Source organism: Armigeres subalbatus, chromosome 1, assembly GCF_024139115.2.
Source record: "Armigeres subalbatus isolate Guangzhou_Male chromosome 1, GZ_Asu_2, whole genome shotgun sequence".
Lineage (NCBI taxonomy): Eukaryota > Metazoa > Arthropoda > Insecta > Diptera > Culicidae > Armigeres > Armigeres subalbatus.
In genome coordinates, this window is record NC_085139.1 from 58,191,248 (window position 1) to 58,218,556 (window position 27,309).

Here is a 27,309-nt window from a genome sequence, read left to right on the forward strand (position 1 = left end):
AACATTATCCACGTTTCAAAGACTTGTTTTCGAATGATGGGTTAATGATAAGTCAGGGACTTGTGTGGAGGGTTGGAACAGAAGACTGTTAGCATGGACGAAGAGTGGAGGTATTCTGATGATATGTGGATGGATTTTGTGCTTGGAGTTCAGACAGGTGTTGTTTATGGATTACTTAACTTCTTACTGTCTGTTTTGACATCCCTTAAATAAATATTTCATTATTATTATTATTATTATCTTTTTTTTTCACGGCGTTTCTTTGGGTACTCGTCACTTCATAATGATCTATTCATACTGCAGTATTTATCACTTGTTAAAGAGTATCTTGATGTCAAGATAGTTATAATCACATTCGGTTAACATATTATTCATTGGTGGTATGTCTTTGCGGCGAAAAAGTTGGTGGGGATTTAAATTTCGATTCAGCTCCATTTCGTAACTTCAGTGTTCAATCTCCAGAATCGACTGAAGTTGCAGATTTTTATGGAAATGTGGGGAGAGATCATGCTGGTGATAGGCTTTAGCGGAATGGCATATGTTTTTCATTTTTTCTCAATACTTTCATATATCGTCCTTCCTTAGAAAAAGGACTTCAAAATTTAAGAAAAGAATGTTATTTCATAAGCTGCAGCCGTTGTGCATCATTTTTATTTATTATCAGACTAAGGCCGGAGTGGCCTGTGCTGCACATAAAAGTCTTCTCCATTCAGCTCGGTCCATGGCTGCACTTCGCCAACCACGCAGTCTGCGGAGGGTCCGCAAATCGTCCTCCACCTGATCGATCCACCTTACCCGCTGTGCACCTTGCCTTCTTGTTCCCGTCGAATCGTTGTCAAGAACCATTTTCACCGGATTACTGTCCGACATTCTGGCTACGTGCCCGGCCTACCGCAGTCTTCCGATTTTCGCGGTGTGAACGATGGATGGTTCTCCCAACAGCTGATGCAACTCGTGGTTCATTCGCCTCCTCCACGTACCGTCCGCCATCTGCACCCCACCATAGATGGTACGCAACACTTTCCTTTCAAAAACTCCCAGTGCGCGTTGGTCCTCCACGAGCATCGTCCAGGTCTCGTCTCCGTAGAGAACTACCGGTCTTATAAGCGTTTTGTAGATAGTCAGTTTGGACGGCGGCGAACTCTATTCGATCGGAGTGTCTTACGGAGTCCAAAGTACGTACGATTTCCGGCCACTATGCGCCTCCGAATTTCTCTGCTGGTATCGTTATCGGCGGTCACCAGTGAGCCCAAGTGTACGAATTCTTCAACCACCTCGATTTCGTGACCACCGATAGAAACTCGTGGTGGGTGATGCAGTGCTGCTAGTTTATCTTTTTTTATTACTTCAAAAAATCGAAAACGTACTCTTACCCCACGCGCACTCTTGCCCCACTCTACTCTATGTGTTTTTTCACCACCACAGTAGGTAAATTAATCTTATTTTTTTCTGTAACCAATAAGAGAAAATGAAAGTGGTTAAGGCTGGGAGAGGGGGCTCCAATTCATTGTCTTTTCTTTTCCTTCTCGTTTCAGAGAGCGAGTAATGGCGCTTAAAGCTAGACTAAGTAGCCAGGAAAAGTCTAATAACTTGTCCCATCCCACTTAGGAAAACGGAGTGACATGAATTTCTTAGCATGGTCACTTCCAACGATTGTTCAAACTTATTATACCATTAATTTGCTTGTGATGATACTCCTAAACTGTACCCCCTTCCAAATATTCAAATCTTTGACATCTATGAGGGCGACGGTGAGTCGCTGGCCACTCGTTAAGTAGACGTCATATCATCATTTCCTTCCCTTCCCTAGTAACGAAAAAGATAAGCGTGGCCAGCAATGGTAGCTTTCATGCTTTATCATTTTGGACCCTCAATTGACAGACATAACATGACAGCTATCAATATGTAATCTACTAAATACTCCGTTACAACGCAACGCAAAGATATTGGCAGAAACCAAAAAGTTACTCCGCTGTTGGTAGAAGTCGATTTGAATACACATTGCCAATGAGTTACAGAATTCAGCATATATTTCGAAACGCTCCAAAAATGACCAAAAAACTGCTCGGTGACAATTTTTGAAGATCTTTTAAGCAAGTATGAAAAAGTAGTTTGGTTCCTTGAAGTGATTTGATTGTTTTGTACTTAATTTTCGAGATTTCAAAAAATATTTACCGGTATTCACAAAATCCCGAAATTGATTAAATCCCGGTGTTTTTTGTAATAATTGCTAAATTCTATTGTAACTATCCTCCTAGTTACAAGCAGGGAATCAATTTTTTTGGAATGCGCTTGCGAAACAAGCGACAAAAGAGAACCAAGGACAAAGCTTTGTTTTTGTCGGAGATAATAATGACAAAGATCCGAAAATGTTTGTCAGCAACAAAAAAGAAGACAACCTTGAGCAAAGGCGCTTAAACCTAGGCTAATTAGCCAGGGCAAGGCTAATACCTTCGCCCCATCCGAGGGAAATCATCAGCCAGGATAACGGAGTGATATAAATTTCTTAGCAAAGACACTTCCAACGTTTTTTCACCAAAGTTCTATCATTTGCTTATAATGATACTCCTAAACCTTGACATCTATGAGGGCGTCGGTGAGTCGCTGGCCTCTTGTTAAGTAGATGTCATATCATCATTTCCTTCCCTTCCCTAGTAACGGAGAAGATGGGCGTGGCCAGCAATGGTAGCTTTCATGCTTTATCATTTGGACCCCCAATTGGATTGCCATTAAATCCCAAATGGAAATCCATAAGCAATTGGGGTGAAAGTGTTAAAGAATATACATGACAGCTATCAGTATGCAATCTACGAAATACTCCGTTACAACGCAACGCAACAAAAAAGAAGACAACCTTGTTGCTAACTTTTCATTCCGTTATTTTGAATTATTTCTAGAGCAAATTTCGGTTTTATGCTATCATAGTTTCTACTTTTAAGGGAATATTCGAGAATCGAACAATGATTACTAAATTAGCATCGTATTTTCGGAAATATCAGAGCATGCAAGGCAAATGATTCTTGTCATATTGTGTTCGGTTTCTGATAAAGGTTTGTCGCCAGGTGCTTTTGTCAGTAACAAACTCTGTCGATGACAAAGAGTATATTGTTAAGCGTTGATCGAATATTGATTCCCTGGTTACAAGAGATGAATCAGCCTCGGGCTGAAAATCTCTTTAATAAAGAATAAAAATCGCATCTTGTAGAAGGAAGTTCTGGCATTTGGATGTGCGTCATCACATAGTAAAATAATTATACGTAAAACAAGCTTAGATTGTTTTTCATTCTCTGGTAAACTCATGGAAATCGAAGATTTACCTATTTTTAACGAGTAATTCCAGGTAGTGCAATTTAACTGTGCGGACAACCTTTAATTAGTGTGCGGGAAGATCGCGAAATCCTTCTCCCTCACTGGAATATCGCCCCACCGTGACTTAATTGTTCATTAGACATTTCTGCAGTTATTAACTGCGACGTACCTCAATCAACCATTTTGCATTCGTGTATCATGAGGCTAAATATTTAGTCGAAGAATTATTACAACCAAATATTTGTATCTTGCCTAATCTTGCCGTCATCATATTTTTTTTGTGTAAACGATACGTGGAACCGTGTGGAGGCGCGTGGTGCATCGTAAGTATCAAGGGCTTTTCATCCAAAATCTCGATTTTTTCAGTAGAAGCATAAATATTAGAATGACATACGTGCATCAATGGTCTAGAAGGTCGATGATCAAGAAAAATGATTACTAGAGAAAAATTGAATTAAAAGCGCAACGTGGCAGAGAATGTTATTGAACGAAGTTCTCCTATATAAAATAGTATAAGCTAAAAGCTATTAAGCTAAAATGTTTAAGAAAAAATCAAATTGAAAAAAAGCAATGTTAAGAATTGGCAATAGTTGCTAATTTTCTCTTGAAAATAATCAAAGGGAATTTTTAAACATTATCACAGAAAATAGGGATACAATCGGATCTTCTGACATAAAAAAAAACAATTCAATATTTTGCATTGTATGACATCAACACAAAGGTAAGCAATTTTCAGGATTAGTCTAACAGAAATCATCATTCAAGCCAAAGCCAAACTAAAAATGACCGTACCTTAGCCGTACAATACATCTCTTAAGGCAATACTACTTGTAGGATATGCTTCATAAGAGGTGAGAAACAAGACACGCATATGTAGTGAAGACTGAAGAGTTATAAAGCTGTTACACGAGTCAGAGAAAATGAACTGGCATAAAACTTTAATATTCTAGTATCATTTTTTTTAAGTAGTAGAAGTAGAGCTATTTTAATTTTCCTGAATTCAGGTGACAAATTATCACCAACAATACTCACAACCTCTTGCTTATATCGGTTCTACTAATTTATGTTTGAAAATAAAATAAGCTTTTAAATAATTTACTGTCTACATTTGTGATACTTAGATAACTATTAGTGATTTTTAAACAAATGCTCTAATATAGAGAAAACTACAAGAGTATCTCCTACTGTAGATAGTAATTTTGATTCATATTAACTGGCTACTGCATGCATATGTCTCAAGACATTCATAACATCGAATTCTTCTACCTTGTAGGAAACGAGTTACCAATTCCTTCTGTCAAATCGGCATTTCAAAAGTACTTCTCGTACTTCATTCATGCAGACTATTATACCCACAATACATACAGACACACCACTTCAACACTTCCAGCATATATGCCTCCCGTCGTGTTGCTCCCAACATCTGAAACGGATTCCCATCCAAAAGTTGAGGTATCTCCACCCATCGCGAAAAAATATTGTCAATTATTTTGCCAAATATTCACACAAAATCTTACTCAAACTCGATGCAGTGGATTGGTGCAGCCCGGTAGAATACCGGACGATAGTTGGTGGCAGGAATACAGTTCGATTGGTGTGATATTTGGTGCATTTCTAAACTCTGCCAGCGAGCCCAACAAAGGCTGATTCATTCACATATTACGAAGAAAAGGCACATCATTCAAGACCCTGTATGAGTCGAACGGCGCTGAGCGGGACGGCGGCAACGTAGGGTCCGAAGAAGGTGTCTTCTCCGGTGTTGGGAGCAACCGTATGACATGCTCTGTGTATCATCGTATCGTAGGCTCGACTTATTCATGCATGTATGGTAGTGGTGATAGTACGAAAAAGGCACCAGACATCAGGAAAGAAACGGACGCGTGAGAGAGGTCAAGGGAAAACAAAATAGCCCTCATCTTCCGCTCTCGTAGTTGGCCATACCTTTTCGTCCGTTCCGAACGATGATGGGTGCTTCATCGCTGTGAATGGTGTCGTCATGCATCAACACTGAGAAGGTGTTTTTCGGACGTAGTGGAGTGTGTATGGGTAGTGCAAAAACAGTGAAAGCATCAAAGTCCAGTGAAGGAATTATTTTGGAGAATACAGACGATGTATTTTTCCAATTTATACAATTATTGTTAATTTTTATTATATAAAGCAAGGTGGATCCAGAGTTTGAATTTATCCCGGGTAGATAGCGAGCCTGCTATCTACTGCACTTGAGAGCCTTTGTGATAGTCGATTTATCAGTATTCCGAAAAACAACAAAAGACAACATTAGCGGAACGAAGAGAGGCTATATTAGTATCGATTTTCATAGAGAACAACAACACCTTATTCGCAATAATGTCCAATCACATTCATACACAGTCATCAGATGCAGCGTTGATAGCGCGAATGCACCAGATGAGGCTGGAAGGGGATGGCTCTGGTTCGGGACAGCCCAGAATGGCTCACCCCCAGCAGACAATGATGTTGGAAGGAATGTCGAGAGGTGGCCAAAATATTGGTCATATGCAGATGGAGAGCCATTATGTACCAGTGTCAACAGCTATTGCACCTGGAAATGTTGTGATAATGAACGATCCGCGTATTTATCAAGGTCAAATGCTAGCTGCGACAGCTGGTCGAAAACCAGGAGATATTGCGCATGTTGGCTACTACAGAGTTAGCAATAGCCCCACCCATTCGCTCGGAGGTTCTTCCCATCACTCCGGGGGTGGCAGTCCGCGGGCGAGTGGACAACTGCAGCAACCACCGCAATACTACGACCCTCGCTATCAAACCGTATACGAGAACATAGACTACTATCCTCCTGCTCAACCACAACACATAGACGCTCTCATGTACGAGAGAAAATTCGAATCCAACAATGTTAAAGCTCAGCCTCAAGTCCCGGTTGGAACCGGAATGTCTCATCTTCCATCCAACGGTAGTGCTGGTCGCTACGCTCACACTCCTCAGCCACCAGAACTTCATGAACAACCACCCATCTATGAAAATCTACAAACGGCATCCGGTCAACAAGCTCAACCTCAAGCCACCAAGGCTTCTGCACAAATCTATTACCATCGAAATGATACGAGCAGTCCACAGGTCCCTCACAATTCACAGTATCATCCCCAGGAACTCCCCATTTACGAAACAACAACTGCCAACCCTAATGCGAACTCCAGGTACGTCACCGCAGGCCAAGTACCGCCTCAAGGACCGTACCACCATTCCCCAAGCAGTAGCAACGTTTCACTTAAAATTGCCCAACAACCGCAGCCCGTACACTTGCCAAATGTCAAGCATCAAGCCACCGGTGTTCCACTCTCTGCAGCTATACCCAACGAATACCAAAAGTCACCCAAGCACTCTTCAGCTCCATCGCTAGTAAGTCCCAATCGCATAACCTATTTCAGACCCTCATTTAATGCCCATCAATCTACGCCGCAGCCCCCAAAATCAGCTGACGCCATCAGGTTCCCACATCAGACCACCAAAACCAATTCCCCATCCCGCAGCAGCTCCATATCGGGCTCCAGTTCACTGAACAAATCCTTCGTCGAAGACATCAACGGATCGGACTACGTGTGCATGACCGGCGGAAGCAAGTACCAACACCAACAGCAATACTCCATTTCCAGCCAATCGTCCCTACAGTACGCTGCTAAAGCCCCGACAACTACCGCCCCCACTTCCACTGGAAGCGCAACAACACCACCAGGAGGAGGCGGCGGAGGGCCCATCACCAGTAGACCCTCACCAAATCCCCATGCGACACAGGCTTCGGCGGGTTCTGGCTCCGGTAGCAAACCGAACAGTGCGCAAAATTCCTTCTCCGGATTGCCACCGGTATCATCGCAAAACCGCGCGCCGTCAGCGGTTTCGCCAACGCCATCGCAGCTTAGCACCGGCAGTGGTTCCGGCAAGCGTAAGTAGCCCGTGAGATTCAAAGTGCCTTACAGAGACCTTAAACTGAAACTGTTGCGATGATCTAGGTCTTACGAAAAACCTCCTGCCGTACAACGTAACACCTCCACGCCCTACTGGGCCAACCGAAGCGGAGCGAAAAATTGAGGAACTAACCCGGCAGCTGGAGGAAGAGATGGAGAAGAACGAAGAGCAGGGAGAGTATTTCGGTGAGTACTGGTTACCAATTCACCCGCGTAGTAAAGTTGTCAAACTGTGACTATATATTAGAGTGGGGCGTCATGGTAATTTTTTTCAAATCAATGGTTTTTCGAAGCCATTCTGGGTCCCAAACAACTGTGCAGAATTTGGGCCCGATTGGTTGCTTTCTCGCTTTCCGCATCGCGTTTGAAGTTTGTATGGAAACTAGCATGGGAAAACTTTTTTTTTACATTTTTACCTCTAGAGGTTTCAGATCATCGTAAACCAAGTGGTAAGTATAACCCAAAGGATGCCGCTTGGTTGTTCAATCCATATGCAAAAAAAAATCGTTTATTCTGCCAGCACTGCCGAGCTACGTGCGGACCAATCATATAACTGTGTGAAGTTTCAAAATTATTGATTTTAGAGGGTTTTGTAGGTCATGGGAGTTGTTCGGAATCATTTTCGACAAAATAAAAATTCCGACAAGAAGGAAGATGGGTTTTGCCCTCTGACAACCATAGGTTCTCCGGTAGTGCTGGCAGAAACATTGATTTCTCGCATATCGTTTGCACTAGGAATCCTCTATCAAGAGATGGGCAAATACTTTTTCAGACGATTTAGCAACGCTATTACTTTCGTAAACAAACGCTTCCAGCGGTGCAAAATGTTGGAGTTCGTACTAAAATATTATTACTAAAATAAAAGCAAATACAATACAAAATAAAATACAATGCGTAAACTAGACTGTTTCTACTTGCCAATGTAAATAAAACAAATTGTTTACACCCGGTTCTTTTTTTACACGGGTGGGTTTTAGTTGATTACGACATAAGATATTTTAGTTACTAGATAAAGATTGTCGCTTCGGTTCCCTTTGTTCTGCTGTCCGAAACATGTGTGGTACATACCTGTCAAATCGTATGGATTTTCCTTCTTTGACAATTAGCTCCCCTATCCTCGCCAGCAAAAGATGTTCCGGACAGCGACGACAGCGACAATCTTTATCTAGTAACTAAAATATCTTTTATTACGACCTTTAGCGTTGATGAAACTATGAGTTAACCCCATGAAAAAATTCACAAAAAATCAAAGAAAATTCGGGTGGTATTTAAAAGGCTGTGAAAAATCAGGTTAACCGGGAAATTGAAGAATACCAACCATGTAAAAAAAATATTGGGCGACAAAACTTTGCATAAAATCTTTTTCAATCGCAATACCTCTGAATCTACAACAATAACAATGTTTATTTGGATCAGATTCTGACAGCTCTCAATGCTCGATTGGCCGCTTTCGCATATCTCTGAGTATAGGATCCCTAGTTTGAACAATCCATTTTTGAAACGTAATACAGTATACCCCCGCTGATCCGACAAATGTATGGCTGGACTATCGAGGTTTCTCTCGTTAATCCGACTGTCAAATCCATACAAACAAACCAAAACAAAATCACAGCTTAAACTTGAAAACAGACAGCATAGTGTGTTTAAATGGGTGTTTAATCCGGAAATTTAATCCGGAAAATTCCGAATTAAGTGAGGTCCGGGTAAGCGGGGGATACTGTAGCATTTTTTGTAGACCTTCCAGTAGGTACGTAGGTACTTCGGCAAAGTCTTACGACATTTTTCAGACTTAATGCTAACGTATTGAGTCACGTGATCGGCTTTTGAAGCCGCTAAGAACAAAAATGTAAAAAAGTACGTTTTCCCATACTAATCTCCATACAAATTTGATGCTCGATGCGGAAAGCGAGGACGCAACCAATCGAACTCATATTTTGCACATAGAGATGTGCGCCGTCGCGCCACGCCGCCGCCGCCGACAGTTTTTGGCACACCGCTGCCACCGGCATTTTTGCATCGGCGCGCCGCTGTTTCAAATTTATCACGCCGGTGGTCTATAATTTTCCACGCCGATTCAAAATTGAAGAAGTCTGCAGGATGTTCCGGTAAAATTTCGATAATTTATTGGAATTTCCGAAGATTTTTCCGCATTGGCGTAGCTAGCCCCGTTGCCTAGGGGGGGCTATAACCCCTTCATCTATTTCTCTAGATTGAGCTTCTTTTCAAAAATTCTCGAACATTTTATCACCTCATTAAGCTATCTTAGTGGTAATGTGATGAAGACGATCCAATCACCTAAGGCAATTGCGGATCAATCACACTCATCCATATTATTTTTTCTCAAGCATGTGCTTTCTGCTGTAGCCCATAGTATCGGAGGATGTTTGTTTACTAGTCGAAGATTGCTACAACGACTCAAATTAATACAGTGGCGTAGCCACGAGGGGGGTTTTTTACATAAACCCCCCCCCCCCCCAAGAGAAGAAATTTTTAGAAGAAATTTTTTTTGTAAGAAAAAAAATGTTCAGAAAACCCCCCCTAGACCAGTTTTCTGGGTACGCCACTGAATTGATAGCGTATGGCTATGCTGCTAAGTGTAGTAGCGCGCGGCTTTGTCCCGCACACTGAAAGGATAATATGTGACGGGTCGCCGTCAAGTTCCCACCGGTAGGCAGGGAAAATGTTTACAGATATCATAAACATTCTATCTATCTCAAATGAAAAAAATGCAACATTTCCCCAGTGATCGTTTAGCGATTCCGACGGGAATGTTCCAAGCATATCGAAGGGAACCTCCAGAGTTTTTGAATGCAATCTACCAGGGATTCCGACAGGAATGTTCCAGGGATTTAAATGAGAATCTTATGAATATTCTTCATCCTTTAGAAATATCGACTTCCTGGAATATTCCAGGAATTTGAACGAGAATGTTCCAGTGAATCCGACGGAAATGTTTCAGGGATTCCAATGAGAATCTTTTAGAGATTCCGAATTGAATCCACCAGGAATTCCGACGAGAATATTCCTGGAGTTCCAACGGGAATGTTCCAGAGATTCCGTCAGAAATCCTCCAGGAATTCCTTCGTGAATGTTCAGGGATTTCGTAGGCAATGTTCCAGTGATGTAAAAGCAAATCGTCGATAGATTCCGAAGCAATCTGTCGAGTGATTCCGAAGCAAATCGTCGAGGGAATCCGTGTCAATCCTCCAGAGATTCCTTAAAGAATTCTCCAGCGCTTCCAAAGGGGATCATCCAGGTATGTTTATGCCAATCTTCGAACGATTTTGAAACAAATCTTCGAACGACTCCGGAGGAATTCCTAAGCAAATTAACGAGAGATTCTGAAGCAAATCCTCCATGGATTATGAAGGGTATCCCCCACAGATTCCCAAGGGTAATCCTCAACGATACCGAAAGGATCCAGTGTGAATTCTTCCGGATTCCGGGTGGAATACTTCGATTATTCTGAAAGGTATTCTTTAGAGATTCCAATGAGAATTCTTCTCAGATGCTGATGGGATCTGTGAGGATTATCATGCTACTAGGCAAGCGGAAGTCTGCTGGAAAACTGTCACTCCACTGTCTTTGATTGCTGGCAAAGTATCACGTTTGCTTTGATTAATATTTTGGTGGCACTCAGTTGTTGTTCATATCAAGCGTACAAAATTTTTGATGTCATGTCCATCAAACTATTTCATTTATTACGCGACGCAGAGAATACACTATTTGAACACTCTTCCAAGCTAATTCAGCAAAATGTAGTCATGTAACTACTGTTCTGATGTTGGTTCCTCTAACACGCTACGGCGTTTATTTGTGTTCCACTCACCTTTCAAATACTTGGGGACTAATTTTTCCCTAGGAAGGGCTAAGTTCCTCCCATTTAGCAATCTGTTCATTTGACAATTGTCGTTCGGCTGAATTGATCATTTTTCCAAAAAAAAAGTCGTTCAGCTGACCGACCATTTCTACCAAACGGCATTTTCGGCCAAGTGATATAGTCGATCAAATGACTTTTTTGGCCAAACGACCATTTCGGCTAAATGATTTTTTTTTCCTTTATTTATGTGAATTTTTAAATTTTTAAGTTCTTCACTCGTCGAGAATACCAAGGCCAGGGGCACTTGGTAGGGGGAGGGGGCAGGATTGCCACCCTCAGGTCCAACCGTGGGACCTTCCATTGACCAATTTTAATACAAATAGACTTAATATATGAACATTTTTAAACTTAATACTAACACTTAAAAATTTGAATGGTTAATGACTAAAAATCGACGACGAAAAGGAAACTATGGAGTAACATAACAAATGATAAGGTTTAAACATCCGACTACGGGAAAGTCCGGATAATCCTAGGTAGTAATGATGTCCAGGTGACGTTGAGTGCGCTGCTCTCCGGAGATAATTGAAACGGCTTGTGGCAGAAGACTTACCCCAATTGTCGCGGTCAAGCCTCTTATTCCCTCTGGTCTTCCAAATTCAGAACGGAAATTAAATTCCGAAAATTCCAATATATCCGACCATAGTAACAAGTATACAGAACGTCGGAAAATAAATCAAACAACATCAGAACGCTGGATAACAGCCTCAGAGCACTGAAATTGTTGAAAGCAGCATATTCGTTCTTGCATTGCTTGTTTAAATCGGAGGTTAATGTTGCGAGGGACTTAGAACCCGGGTTTGGGTTCCCGGACTGACCGGTCACTGGAGGGGTGGGGACTTATAGCCTTGGAATAACCAAGGAATGCCCGAAAGCCTCGAGTTGTGGAAATTTGCTCCCAAGATTGAACTCGGGATGGGACCAGTGGAGCCGTTAAATTAGTTTGTATAGGCCCCCATCTTTTAAGAAAGATATGAGGGCGGCGGTGCTTGCAGCGTCGTCGGATAGTGCATCCCTAATGCTAACAGGTATCCCGTAGGTATCCCTGAGAGCCTGATATTTGGGGCATCGACAGACATAGTGTTCGACGGAGTTGTGAACATCACAGACGTCGCAGGTTGTATGAAAAGCCGTTATGCGAGAGCCGTGTGTGTCCGGTTCGTAGCCGGGAGATGATTTGCTGTTCTTTGAGGTTGGATAGGTCTGTCCATGCCAATGTGGTCCCCTTAATTTTCCGAAGGTATCCGGAAGTTGTGGCAAACCAGGAACTTTCCCAGTTTTCTCGTACGGTTTTCCTTATCCAGGTTTTTACGTCACCCAACGGGACGGATGACCTAAAACGCTGGCCCTGATATGACTCCGGTAAGGAGATCTGCCCTGATGTTTCCAGGCACTCCGCAGTGCCCCGGAATCCAAGCGAAGATCGTGTTCGGGAGCATGTTCGCTAGGATGCTTTGGATCCAGGGGTGCTTAGGCTCGTCGCTCTGGAGTGCGGAAATGACGCTGGCAGAGTCAGACAGGACGAGGATGGGTTTCCTGGATGGATAGGTGGCGGCGATGAAAGCCGCGGCTGCTTCGGCCGAAAAAATGGTGCACATATCTGGGAGGCTTTTTGATACAGTGAAGCCGGTCCCAGTGACCCCGATGCCGACTCCACGGCCCGAAACCGACCCATCCGTAAACCTGTGTTCGTGGTTGGGAAAATCTCTGTTAAGGAGCTCGGCCACCGACCTTCTAAGAGCCAGTGAATTGTCACCCATGCGGAAGTTGCTAGCTATGGAGCTATTTATAGTGGCTGTTGAGGAGTGCCAGCTCCTCGCTCCATGCCAGTGGACTCGCGCCACTGGGGGGAGACCGACGCCGGCCATCGTGCGCAGAATCCGGTCCCCTTCAGTGAGGAGAGGGATCCTATATTCTCCGGTGGTGGCTGCGGCGAAAGAGGCGGCTTTGCGGCAGATGGCCGCCAGCGCACGGTGGCGAAAAGGCAAGATGCCTGCCTCGGCACAGGCAGACTCGGCTGGTGTTGAGGGTAACAGTCCTGAGGCAGCACGAACGTAGGAATTGAAAGTCGGTGACAGAGTTTCGACGAGGTTGCGGTGGGCGATACAGGTCAGTTCCAGGCCGTAGAATAGGCGGCTATCAATGATAGCCTCCCCGATCTTTAACCGGAGCCTCCTGTTGTTGATTCGATGAGGCTTAGACAAGGTCTGAACCAGGTTGACTCTGGTCCGACAATTTACTTTGATTTCGCGGAAGTGCGGGAGGAACGAGAGGCTCCTGTCAATGGAGACTCCGAGAACTTTCACAATTTTTTTGTTGGGGATGCGCTGGTCATCCAGCTTAAGGCTCGGTCCGGACAGTTGATGTCTCCATCTGCAGAAGTGTCCTCTCACACATTTGCTGGCTGTCATAGTAAAACCTACCGAGTTAGCCCAACGAAGGACGGCACTAGCCGCGGATTGTGCCTTGATCCGTGTGCGACCGGGCGTGTCGCCAACGTCAACCAGCAGAATGTCGTCTGCATATACGTAGATATATATGTTGGCGGGGAGGGAACGAAACACCCCGTTCATAGCCACGAGGAACAACGTGACGGCTAGAACGGATCCCTGTGGAACTCCTGTTTCCTCCGGAAAGGTCCTCGAGCTTTGATTACCAATCAAAACTTGAAAAGAGCGCCCTGTGAGAAAATTCCGGACAAAAGCAAGGATGTTGCCGGAAAATCCCCACTCTTTTAACTGCTGGAGGACGTAGGGGGTCCAAGTCCTGTTGAAGGCCTTGGAGATATCCAAGGAAACTAGATCCGCGTGCTTGCCGTCATTGTAGGCGTTCTGTAGTACATCTCCCAGGTATGCGAAGTATGTTCCCGTGCCGTATCCCGGGCGAAACGCGTGTTGGCGGAAGCCGAACCTTCCATCGGCTTCTAATTTGTCCCTCAGACGACGATTCACTAACCTCTCCACGACCTTGGAGACACAAGATGTTAGTGAAATAGGCCGGTACTTGGTGACATCTCGGGAGGAAATGTTGTTCTTGGGGATAGGTACAACGAGGCTTTTCCGCCACTCGTCCGGAAAGGTTTGATCAGACCATGCTTCGTTGATCAACTCCAGAAAGCGGATTTTGGCGCAGGGAGGGAGGTTTTTGATCATGGGATAACCAATCCCATCGGGACCTGATGATTTTCCGTTACTCTTTGAAAGGGCGAACGACAGTTCAGGGGCGGAAAACGGAGAATTAAAAGCGGAATTTTGTGAATCCTGAGGGACTCGAAAGTTCGAGAGAGAAGAAGATCTGCTGGCAACAGTCCGCTGAAAGTGAGCTGGATAGTCGTCGACGGAGACTAGACCAGCAAAATATTCCCCGAGGGCATTGGCCACCTCCGGGGGATCGGTGATGGTACGATCCGGTGTATCGAGATGGATGGGGGAAGATCTTCGCTTACCGCTTAGTGCGTTCACTTTTCCCCAGAGTTCGGCCGCAGATTGGCCGGGGTTGACCGAGTCGAGAAAATCCTCCCACTGTTTTCTCTTTGCTTCAAGAATCACAGACCTACATTCATAGTGTTTTTCTTGATAGTCCTGTAGGGCAGTTGCCTTGTTAGGATGATCAGCGGGAAGTCTCCGGAGCGCTCGGAGAGCCTTCCTCCTCGCCTTAACCACACGGCGCGTGTCATCCGACCACCAACGGAGTGCCTTTCGTCCTGGTCGAGTGCTAGTTTGTGGTATGCAGGCAACGGCGGCATCGAGAACGGCTTTGGTGAAGTCGGGAAATGTTGTGGGTGTGTTTCGTTCAAATTTGCGTCGAAGGTGCTGGACATATGCCTCCCAGTCGGCGGCATCGTAGCGCCATCTTGGCCTCCGTGTGATGTCAGGGGGCGAAGCGTGTACAGTGACCGAAATCGGATAATGATTGCTCCCGAATAGGTCAGTGGACACTTCCCATTTAAGAGATGGAAGTATGGACCTTTCGGCTCTTTGTCGCTTTCCGCCAAACGTTATTTTCGGTCAAAGCATTTTCACCTAATACCGTTTCGGACAAAAGTTTAATTCGGCCTAATCGAATTTGGCTAGATGACTTTTGGTCCAACCTGTTATTTTTAACTCTCGGCCAAACGACAGATTGGGCCATCTGGCCGATAGACACAAGGCCGAAAGGTATATGATCTGATCGACAATTTTATTTAGTTGAAATGGCCATTTGGCCGCTAAAACCTTTTGGTCAAAAAGCCGAAATGGTCGTTTGTCAAAAATGCCATTTTGCCGAAAATGTTATTTGGCCAAACGAGTGGATAATTTTGAACATATTACCCGTTCAGTAATCAACATTTGACCGTTGGATCAAATGACATTTTCGACAAAACGGCCCTTTCTATCAAACAATTATTTCGGCCGAACGTAATTTTCGGCCAATCGACCGTTTCAACTAAACGATGTGGTAGAGAAAAGTGCTTTTTCGGCCTAATTAACAATTCGGCCTTTTTTCGCTTTGGCCAAATGCGATTTTTCGTCAAACTGTTTTCCGTTGTTTAACCGTTTTGCCCAAACGTTCATTTCGGTCAAATACAATTCGGCTTGATAATTTTCATTTTAACGTATGATTTTCGGACAAACGACCCTTACTCTTTTTTAATAATTTTCCATTGAATTTCCGAAAAAAATGTATGGACAATTCAAAGAAATTCCTTCAAGAATCTTATTTTTTTCGTTGAAATACCGAACGGTTTCCCGTAGTATTTTTTTTTAATTTACTTTAAATTCTGAATAACTTTGGGTAAAACTTCGCAAAAATTTACCGTGGAAATTCCGAAGAACTTTCCACACAAAAATTTTAAAAATATATATATGCAAATTCCAATAAATTTCCTATAAAAATTTCGAACAATTTGCCGTTGAAATTCAATTTTTATGTTGATGTCCTTATTTTGAGCAATCTCCCGCGAAGAATTTTCTGTGTAAATTTCAAAGAATACTCAACAGAAACTTTCCGTGGTTTTTCGAACATTTTCCTGTAGAAACTTGAAACAATTTTCCTTAGAAATACTAAAATGCTTCTTTGGAATTTCCAAAGAATTCTTCCGTTGAAGTCTTGAAAACATTTTAAAAAATTGCAGAAAAAAATCTTCAAGAAATGATCGTAAAAAATCTCTACGCCGATTCACACCGCCGCCAACCAAAATTCTGACAAAACGCCGCCGCCGCCGATTTTCAGACCGGCGCACACATCTCTTTGCACATTTGATTGGGGTCCCAATCCTTGATATCGCTTAATTGAATGAAATTTGCGTTTTTATATACAACTGCGCCCCACTCTACTATATATATAAGGAAGGACTGTATCGAAAATAAGTTATCCACTTCCAAAGTGTTACTACTCAAAAGCTCATGAAGGTATTGGTTTGTGTTATCCTGTATTCGATGTATTCATATGTTAAGTTTAAAATCAGAGTTTTTTTTTGTTTGCTGTAAATTTGTTGTTTCCGATGTATCGCAAATTGAAAGTGATATGGCAAATTGAAAGTGATATCCATTAATTAAGTAACGTAAAAATTGCCCATTTTCACCCCCCTCCCCCTATGTCACACTTTTTCTATGAATCACTTAAAAGATTTGTATGGATTGTTACACTTCGAGTAGCCCCCTCTGCCCCCCCCTCCCCCAAATCATTACGAAATTTATGGATGTTCTCTATTGAAATTCGCGTTTTGGATACATGGCTCCGCAAGAAAGGCATCGAGATAAATAATTTGACCAAACGTTTCGCTATCTACCCCGCAAATGTAAAAATTCATGGTCAACAAGCTTAGGGAATACTACACGTTCGCTAACCTGTCGGAAAAAGGAAGAAAATCTAAATGAAGTGACCGAAATTTGGACCAGAAACGATGCAATTTTATGCCGATTTGTGACTAGGAGAAAAAGGCTTGGATAAATGTTGGAATATGTAGTGCAACATTTATTCAGCACTTGCAGACCCGACGAACTTCGTTTCTCCTAAAATTGATTTATTATCTGCTTAGTTCTTGAGTTATGCAGAAATTTATGTTCCATTTGTATGGGAGCCCCCCTTTTCAAACGAGGGAGAGGTCTCGAACCATCTTAAGAACCTTCCCCGGCCCAAAAAACCTCTGCATACACATTTTCACGCCGATCGGTTCGATAGTTTCGGAGTCTATAAGGTTCAGACCGACAGAAATTCATTTTTATGTATATAGAAGAAGAAGAAGAAGAAGATTACATTTTTTCATAAAACTATACAAACAGAATTAACATATAGATACAGATGTAAAAATGCGAGGAATGTCAACTTTGTGAACATCAGCATCGTAATTTCTTAAGCACCTTAAAATCCTTTCCTTTCCTACTGTATTATTGTATTCCCTAACCTCGACTAAACCACGAGTCTTTCGGTTCCCTAAAACTAACACTATATATAAGAATCGAGAAATGTATTGTTAAACTTGATTTCGGATCCGTAACGCTTCACGGCAAATGAGCCTTCCAAATAAACGAAAGATTAAAAAAAACTTTATCAATCCACCTAGCGGTGTTGGTGCCTTTCTCGTGCAAAAAAAATACTAAAATATGAGTGAGTGCTTTTTAGCGTGTTTTGCGCTTAGAAAATAGTATTTTGGCCATAACTTCTGATCCCATAGTCCAATCTGGTCAATTTTCAATAGCAAATAATGGGACAGGATTCTCAGTCGAATGGAACTTTCATTTCATTTATTTAGTCTACATCTAAACAGATAACACTGAATCAACAATTTGACGCCACAATGCACGGTTCGAGGCCGCATCTCTCCATCCTCGGATACGCCCCACGCTCGCCAAGTCGTTCTGCACCTGGTCTGCCCATCTCGCTCGCTGCGCTCCACGCCGTCTCGTACCTGCTGGATCGGAAGCGAACACCATCTTTGCAGGGTTGCTGTCCGGCATTCTTGCAACATGTCCTGCCCATCGTACCCTTCCGGCTTTAGCTACCTTCTGGATACTGGGTTCGCCGTAGAGCTGGGCGAGCTCATGGTTCATTCTTCGCCGCCACACACCGTCTTCTTGCACACCGCCAAAGATGGTCCTAAGCACCCGTCTCTCGAATACCTGAGTGCTTGCAAGTCCTCCTCGAGCATTGTCCATGTTTCATGTCCGTAGAGGACTACCGGTCTTATTAACGTCTTGTACATGACACATTTGGTGCGGTGGCGAATCTTTTTCGACCGCAGTTTCTTCTGGAGCCCGTAGTAGGCCCGACTTCCACAGATGATGCGCCTTCGTATTTCACGACTAACGTTGTTGTCAGCCGTTAGCAAGGATCCGAGGTAAACGAATTCCTCGACCACCTCGAAGGTATCCCCGTCTATCGTAACACTGCTTCCCAGGCGAGCCCTGTCGCGCTCGGTTCCGCCCACAAGCATGTACTTTGTCTTTGACGCATTCACCACCAGTCCAACTTTTGTTGCTTCACGTTTCAGGCGGGTGTACAGTTCTGCCACCTTTGCAAATGTTCGGCCGACAATGTCCATGTCATCCGCGAAGCAAATAAATTGACTGGATCTGTTGAAAATCGTACCCCGGCTGTTACACCCGGCTCTCCGCATGACACCTTCTAGCGCAATGTTGAACAACAGGCACGAAAGTCCATCACCTTGTCTTAGTCCCCGGCGCGATTCGAACGAACTGGAGTGTTCGCCCGAAATCTTCACACAGTTTTGCACACCATCCACCGTTGCTTTGATCAGTCTGGTAAGCTTCGCAGGAAGCTGTTCTCGTCCATAATTTTCCATAGCTCTACGCGGTCTATACTGTCGTATGCCGCCTTGAAATCAACGAACAGATGGTGCGTTGGGACCTGGTATTCACGGCATTTTTGAAGGATTTGCCGTACAGTAAAGATCTGGTCCGTTGTCGAGCGGCCGTCAACGAAGCCGGCTTGATAACTTCCCACGAACTCGTTCACTAATGGTGACAGACGACGGAAGATGATCTGGGATATCACTTTGTAGGCGGCATTAAGGATGGTGATCGCTCGAAAGTTCTCACACTCCAGTTTGTCGCCTTTCTTGTAGATGGGGCATATAACCCCTTCCTTCCACTCCTCCGGTAGCTGTTCGGTTTCCCAGATTCTGATTATCAGTATGTGCAGGCAAGTGGCCAGCTTTTCCGGGCCCATCTTGATGAGCTCAGCTCCGATACCATCCTTACCAGCTGCTTTATTGGTCTTTAGCTGTTGAATGGCATCCTTAACTTCCCTCAAGGTGGGGGCTGGTTGGCTTCCATCGTCCGCTGAACTGACGTAGTCATCTCCTCCGCTGCCTTGACTTTCATTGCCTGTACTCTCAGCGCCATTCAGATGTTCCTCGTAGTGCTGCTTCCACCTTTCGATCATCACACGTTCGTCCGTCAAGATGCTCCCATCCTTATCCCGGCACATTTCGGCTCGAATGGAACTTGTTGCGAGTAATTCGGCTAATGCTAAGTTCCAAAAAGTGTGTCCACAAAATGTTGTACACATACACACATACACACACATACATACATACACACAAACAGACATCAACTCAATTCGTCGAGCTGAGTCGATTTGTATATAACACTATGGGTCCCCGAGCCTTCTATCAAAAATTTGGTTTTGGAGTGATCATATAGCCTTTACGCACAAAACAGATAGGCATCATAGAACAAACTGCAAATTTTCTGTATCAACAATCGATGAACCGCACTCCTGTATACCCGAGGCGAATAAAAGAGACAGCAAAGCATGCGCTGCTGCTCTGTCTTATGAGCGTTGTTTAGTAAAGCTTGACTTCCACCACATTCCACAGCGAAGATGCCTATATGTTATGTGCTTTACATATACTTAGTATACGAAAAAAGCAAAAATTAACATGTAGTGTTAGGCAATCTTGAATAAATTTTTAAAATTAATCCAATTTTATTCGAAAAAGATTATGTGGATGACGGGTATACCCCGTTAGGCATAAGTACATTAGACACAAAATTACCCAAAAAATAGTCTATGACATAAGGAGGTCGTGGGTTCAATCCCAGGTCCGTTCCATTCTCCTACTTTGTGTCTTTCTCTATATTTCTCATGTTCTAGCAATCGCTAGAACTGGAAATGGACTTCCATACCGTTTCCATTTCTATTCCTATACCTTCAACTTGAGTATTCTAGCAGTAATTTGCTAGAATTGGAAATGAACTATAAAGCTCGTTTCCCTACATCCAATTAGAAATTCCATCGGTTACTTTCTCCTATCTATCACATTGGCAGCTCGTTGACCAAGACGGACCCCTCTGCCTCTCGAACCTAACCCAAAAATTCCAACAAATTCCGCATGAACTCGTGGCAAGTGCATAGGTGTATTCGGCTTGCAGTGGGCGAGTGATCGCATCATCATTTCCTCCCCCTTCCCTACATTGACTTGCATTCTGACGTGGCAGGCGCCAGTATGACCTATCAAATGAGATCACCACCCTAGCAGCACACATGTTCCACATAGGTTACTGCAACTTATATGTGACCGTATTCAGTCACAATCAAGTTGCTGCAACCATTTTTGTCTGACTTGTGCTGCTCGGGCAGTACTTGTACATTGAAGATGTGTGCTAGTCCCAAGCAAACATCTGTTGGTTCTCTGTGCAGGAACAGCTGATCTGGTCATAATGGAGTAGCAACTACGAGCAGTCAATCAAGCTCAAGCTTCTTCTTTCTTCTTTCTTACATATCTCATCTTTCTTCCATGTTCATTCTTATTTTTTACTTTTATCTTTACTCCTTCCTCCTTCTGGCTTTTTTCACAATCCTTTATCAATTTTCATTTCTTTTTCTTGTTTTTTCTACTTCCTTCTTTCTTTTTAATTTTTTACTTCTTTACTCTTTTTTTATTTTTCATGTTTCCTTCTTCTTTACTCTTCCTTACTTTTTTCTTCTTTCACTTTTCTTCTTTTATCTTTCTTCATCTTTATTCCTTATTACTTCTTCTTTGTTCCTTCTCCCTTTATCTGTTTTTCTTCATCCTTTCTTCTTTTACTCCTTCTTCTTTTTTCCTTCTTGCTTCTCCCTACTTCTTTCTTCTGAATTGCGTTCGATGAAGCAATTTCAATGTTTCATCTCTGATGCGTTCTTACGTTATTACTTTTGGGTCCTGTACACCCCAAGTGATGCAAAAAACCGACTTGAAAGATCTCCATCCTGAGCGATGTTCAGCTATCGCTTTAACCTGTTACCAGATTAGATTTCGGTCGACTTCTTTTATTTCTTTATTGAGGCTGCGCCGCTACGAGCATCTGCTGCGATGTCCTGCTGGGTTCTTGTCTAATACTTGTGAACATATTTCACCCCACTTCCGATCCCGTCTCTGGTGACAACGACGATAGAGTTCGTTGTTTGAGATCCAGTTGTGATACCACCAGACCGAAACTATGTACCGCAGGTATCTGTTGATAAACACCTGCATCCGTTAAGTGTTTTCCACTGATACACACCATGTTTCGCTAGCGTATAGAAGCAGAGTTCATGTTAGAATAAAAAAAATCCTGTTTGGGTGCGTTTACTCATTTGCCTGTTTCTCCAGATATTTCGTATACTCGCAAAGGCAGCCCTTGTTTTCTTGATCCATGCGCCTATGTCGATCTTGGTACCGTCGTCTGACGCCATTTGGCTTCCAAAACGTTGAAAGCTTTTAACATTCTCCACTGATTGCCTGGCTACTGTGAAACTGGAAGGGATCGCGTCGTTTACATTCAACGATGTGGTTTTGTTGACGTTGATGACTAAAATTGCCGAAGAGGAGCGCTTGGCTAAGTCGTTGAGCTTACTCTGCATATCAGAGTGCCGTTGAGCGAGGAGTGCAACGTCATCAGCCAATTCGAAGTCTTTCAGGTGCTCCATGGTTATAGGCTGCCATAGCAGCCCGCGGTTTTGTTCACGGTCAATCGCATCTACCAGAATCTCGTCGATTACGATGAGGAACAGTTAACGGCTTATTTGGTTATTTGGGGCCCTCCTTAGCCGTGCGGTAAGACGCGCAGCTACAAAGCAAGACCATGCTGAGGGTGGCAGGGTTCGATTCCCGGTGCCGGTCTAGGCAATTTTCGGATTGGAAATTGTCTCGACTTTCCTGGGCATAAAAGTATCATCGTGTTAGCCTCATGATATACGAATGCAAAAATGGTAACCAGGCTTAGAAACCTCGCAGTTAATAACTATGGAAGTGCTTAATGAACACTAAGCTGCGAGGCGGCTCTGCCCCAGTGTGGGGATGTAATGCCAATAAGAAGAAGAAGAAGAACAGTTAACGGCGATAGAATACATCCTTGCCTCATGCCCGGATGGGGTCGATCAAGACCCCGTTCTTCAGCACTCTACATGAGAAGGCCTCGTAATATGTCTTGATAAGGTCGATGATTTTCTCAGCAACCCCCGTGCGTCTCAGGGCGCCCACATATTCTCGTGATTGAGACGATGGGAAGCTTTTTCGTAGTCATTGAATACCAAATAACGGGACTCTTAGAATTCGTTGATCTGCTCCAGAATTATACGGAGCGTGACAATGTGGTTCACACAGGATCTTCCGGTACGGAATCCGACCTGCTGCCGCTGGAGACTCACATCGATCTTATCCTAAATCCGAGCTTGGATAACTTTGCATAGAACTTTGAGAACGGTAACACAATGCCGGCCAGAGGTCCGCCAACGCTCAATTTTCTCGTCGCTCATCTATCTTCCTCCAGGTCTCATAGATGATCCATTGTTTTCATCAAGTACTCAGTTCGTCCAGGATATTTTCGCTGGTGGTGATGAAGGCGTTCTTGATGGAAATCCATTGGTCTTACACGCTGCCACCTTCCGGAATATCTGCACCACGTGTCTCCAGTTCTTCCCCGAAGAACCTTTTTCACCATGGCAGCTTCCAGTCGGCGTGTGTTGAATCGTCGTCCAACTCTCTCCTGCTGCCGATGAATTCGCGCAATGCACGGGCGTACTTATTTCGCCAATGAGGAAGTGATGACCAGACGCGATATCGGCACTACGTTTATTTCGTACATCAAGAATGCTCCGTTTCCATATTCGGCTGACGCAGATGTGGTCGATTTGAATTTCCGTGAAGCACATAGACCGGTTTACAAGGTCACGGGAGACACAGAATTCAGCGAACCGCTCTTCGTTTTCGCACATTTCTCCGAGACCATGTCGCCCCACGATGCGCTCATGATTCGAGTTGTCGGATCCAATCTTAGCATTGAGGTTGCCCATACAGATCATGATTACATCCTTCGGAATTGTATCTACGACTTAATGGCTGTATCTACGACTTAATGGCTCCATCTTATTCATCCAAATATATATATATACATATATAACCATCTATTTCAGGCATATGCCACACCTGCAAGGAGAAGGTGACCGGTGCCGGAGCGGCCTGTCAAGCCATGGGCAACCTCTACCACACCAACTGCTTCATCTGCTGCTCATGCGGCCGTGCCCTCCGCGGGAAGGCCTTCTACAACGTGCACGGCCGCGTTTACTGCGAGGAAGACTACATGGTAAATGTACCGACTGCTGCGTAGAATGACCTGCCACCCTGTCTCCTAATATGGTTTTGTTACTTACTTCCAGTACTCCGGCTTCCAACAGACGGCGGAGAAGTGCGCAATCTGTGGGCACCTCATCATGGAGATGATCTTGCAGGCGATGGGCAAATCCTATCACCCGGGTTGCTTCCGATGCTGCGTATGCAACGAGTGCTTGGACGGCGTTCCATTCACGGTGGACGTAGATAACAAAATCTACTGCGTTAACGATTATCACAGCATGTTTGCGCCAAAGTGCGCCAGCTGTGGAAAAGGTACGTTCATAGCTTTATTCAGCCCCTTCAAAGCGTTAACTTTCACTATCTTTTCGAATAGGAATCACCCCAGTGGAAGGAACGGAGGAAACGGTACGGGTGGTTGCCATGGACAAGGACTTCCACGTAGATTGCTATATCTGTGAAGAATGCGGCATGCAGTTGACGGACGAACCGGACAAGCGTTGCTATCCGTACGAAGGACGGCTCATGTGCCGATCGTGTCACATACAGAAAATTTCCCTACAGGATATGCAGCACGGTCGAATTGTAGAGCCCGTCTGTGCCACGTATCAGTACATGGCCTAAATAGCTATCTTATGCATACTCTTAAACAAAACTTACATTTTAACCGGCTGGCTGGAAACTTATAAAAAAAGTATGTAGGTACGTTACGAACGGATATCGCATTTATAAATCGTAGAAACTGCGCGGAAGCTTAGGTGTGTAGGACACTGCCAAAACCGCTAGGTGAAACTTAGATCATTGATCGATTGCATTTGCAAAACAGATCCAGTTATTAGTTTGCTCTTATTTTTGTTTACTAAAGAATGCAGCTTCGAACAAAACCGTTTGACATTTCCATTGAAAGCAACAAATGTTTAAAAAATCTACCATTCAAATCCAATATGCTGATTTCTTAGATTTGGCTTGTAATAAGTTAAATAGCAGATTTCGTCATATGACGTTCGATTTTCCTGTGAAAAATGGAAATAGCAAACAATTGTTGTTCGAATGTGCAGCGTTCGAACGTTAGCAATAACGAAATGTTATATTCCTGTGTATACTTTCCCATTATTCAATCGACGTTATCATCCAACTTACAATTTAACTATTAACTGTATGTTCCATCACATATACATATATTGGAATTTGAGAATTGTGCTTGACATTTTTGATACTCACTCAAAAAGAAACGAAACATTCCATTACTCTACCCGCTGGCTGTCGGCTAGATTGAACGGTGGAGAACTACCTATTTAATAAAACAGACCTTATTTTTTGGCAGCTTAAGGAGAAACGCGTCGGAATCCACATCAACATCGTTGCTTTTTGCATCATGCATAGAAGCCTCTCTTAACCTAGCAGAAAGATCCACGGCTACAAACGCAATGCAATGCCATGCTGGAGGAGGCTGCGTTCGATTCCTGGTTCGTTTTGAAAACTTCACTTGACTTCCTGGGCATAATAGTATCATCACGTTAGCCTCATGGTTTTAATACTAACGAAGAAGCATGCATATAAATGTGATTCGCACAGGTATGTGGATTAATAATTCATAAGGATTGGTCACTTTTGGATTCCGATGCATTTTCCCTTAATCCATCGTTGTAATTCAAGCGCAGGCAGAACTACTTGATATGACACATGACTATTATAATACTATCGAATATTACTTATTATTATTGTAATGCTAAATATTATATGCTTTTTGCTAGGGCGTACTTTTTCAATTGTAGTTATTGAAGTAAAAATATAAAATAGCTGGTGAAACAAATATGCGTCAATTTTTTATTTCTTTTAACCTTTCTCGTACAACAAAGTGGTACCGACAGGCTATAGGATTACTCCAAAAAGAACTTTTGATAGAAAGCCCGGAGACTCATAGTGAGATGAACGAAATTGAGATATGAACGAAATTCATTGCAACAACAACTAAATGGAAGCCATACCTATCCTCGAAAACTTTATAGAACAAAGCACGCTGGCAAGCATTTCCATCGAACAAGTTACCATTGCTTTTCAATAATCGTCATTAAATATTTTTGGCTGGGACCTGATATGTTGAGACAAAGTAATCATTGGTGCCAAAGCGTATCTGGTGCAGTTGGTAGAGCGGTCTGCTGATAATCATAGCAATGGCGTAGCCATGGGGGTGGTTTTGGACAAATGACCATTAAATAAAATTCCGTAACCACTAATTTTTAAGTCGATGCTGACCGTTAAGCCAAAAGTCATCTAGCCAAATTCCATTTAGCCGAGCCGAACTGAACGTTTATCTGAAACTGTTATCAGGTCGACAATGGTTTAGCCGCAAATGTAGTTTGGCCGAAAGCGACATACAGCCAAAAGGAACATTCGGCCGAACTGGTAATTTGACCGAAAAATTTGTTTGCCCAAACTAAAAATGTCGTTCGACTGAAAAAGTCGTTTGACCAGATAGATAATTAGACTAAAAATGCAATTTTGTAAGAATGGTCATTTGACAGAAAGAGCCATTTGGCCAAAAATGTCCTTTTCAAAAGCAACAATTTCGGCCAAATAGCATTTACTGCGGCTGAATCGATCAATTGGGCAAAAAGTCGTATAGCCGATTAGGTCATGTGGTAAAAATGTCGTTTAACCGAAAGGGTGTTGTGCAGAAAAAAACATTTTCGGGTCAAATGGTTCTTTCTGTTAAATGAAACTTGGTTGAATGGTGGAAGTGACGGTGCATCAGTGAACAGAATAAATATTAGCGATGATGGACAAGCTGTGGAGTCGCCTACTCTAGATGAGGTTAGAAAAGCTATTAAAGAGCTGAAAAACAATAAGGCTGCGAGGAAGGATCAGCTCCCGGCTGAACTTCTCAAACATGGCAGTGAGCAGCTTTATGAAGTTCTGCACCATATTATGTCTAAAATATGGAAAGACTAAGAATTGCCTGCTAGCTGGTTGGAAGACCTCATTTGCCATCTCTTTAAGAAAGGGCACAGATTGGAGTGCGCCAATTGCCGAGGAATAATCCTCCTTAATTCGGCGTACAAAATTATGTTCCGTATTCTGTTCAACAGATTGAGACCGCTTGAAGAGTCCTTCGGCGAATACCAAGCAAGTTTTCTTGAGGGCCGATCAACGACGGATCAAATGTTTATACCCTGATACAAGTCCTTGAAAAGTTCCGGAAGTACAACTTGCCGACACATCATCTGTTTATTGATTTTAAGGCGGCGTACGTCAGTGATACGGAATGAATTATGGCAAATTATGCTAGAACATAGTTTTCCTGCGAAACTGATACGGCTGATTCGTATAACGTTGGGCGGATCGAAATCAAGTGTAAGGGTTGCGGATGAAATATCGACGTCATTTGTTACCTTAGATGGATTAAAGCAGGGTGATGCACTCTCGAATCTACTGTTCAATATAGCGCTCGAGGGAGCGATTAGGAGAGCTGGCAAAGAAGCGGTACCATTATCACAAGTTCGCACATGCTCCTGGGATTGACGGACGATATCGATATTGATCGCCGTGCCGTGGAAAAGGCTTTTGTGCCTTTTAAGAGGGAGACAGCGAGGGTTGGACTCACGAACGAAGTACATGGTCGCAGGCAATCAACGTGGGTTCAT

General features: G+C 43.4%; 1 protein-coding gene across 2 annotated transcripts; it reads left to right on the plus strand.

The window, feature by feature from the left end:
• Positions 1-4,707: 4,707 nt before the first annotated feature.
• On the plus strand, positions 4,708-25,480 carry LOC134225889 (LIM domain-containing protein jub). 2 transcript variants are annotated; one of them, XM_062706322.1, is made up of 6 exons: positions 4,708-6,687; positions 6,751-7,228; positions 7,296-7,436; positions 23,509-23,684; positions 23,752-23,980; positions 24,042-25,480. In XM_062706322.1, exons 1-6 carry the CDS (start codon positions 5,656-5,658, stop codon positions 24,287-24,289), a joined length of 2,304 nt encoding a protein of 767 aa, XP_062562306.1. In that variant the 5' UTR covers positions 4,708-5,655; the 3' UTR covers positions 24,290-25,480. The 2 variants fall into 2 exon arrangements, with proteins under 2 accessions (XP_062562306.1, XP_062562313.1); XM_062706329.1 differs by having other exon boundaries at positions 4,709-6,687; positions 23,509-23,678.
• The last annotated feature ends 1,829 nt before the right edge of the window (positions 25,481-27,309 follow it).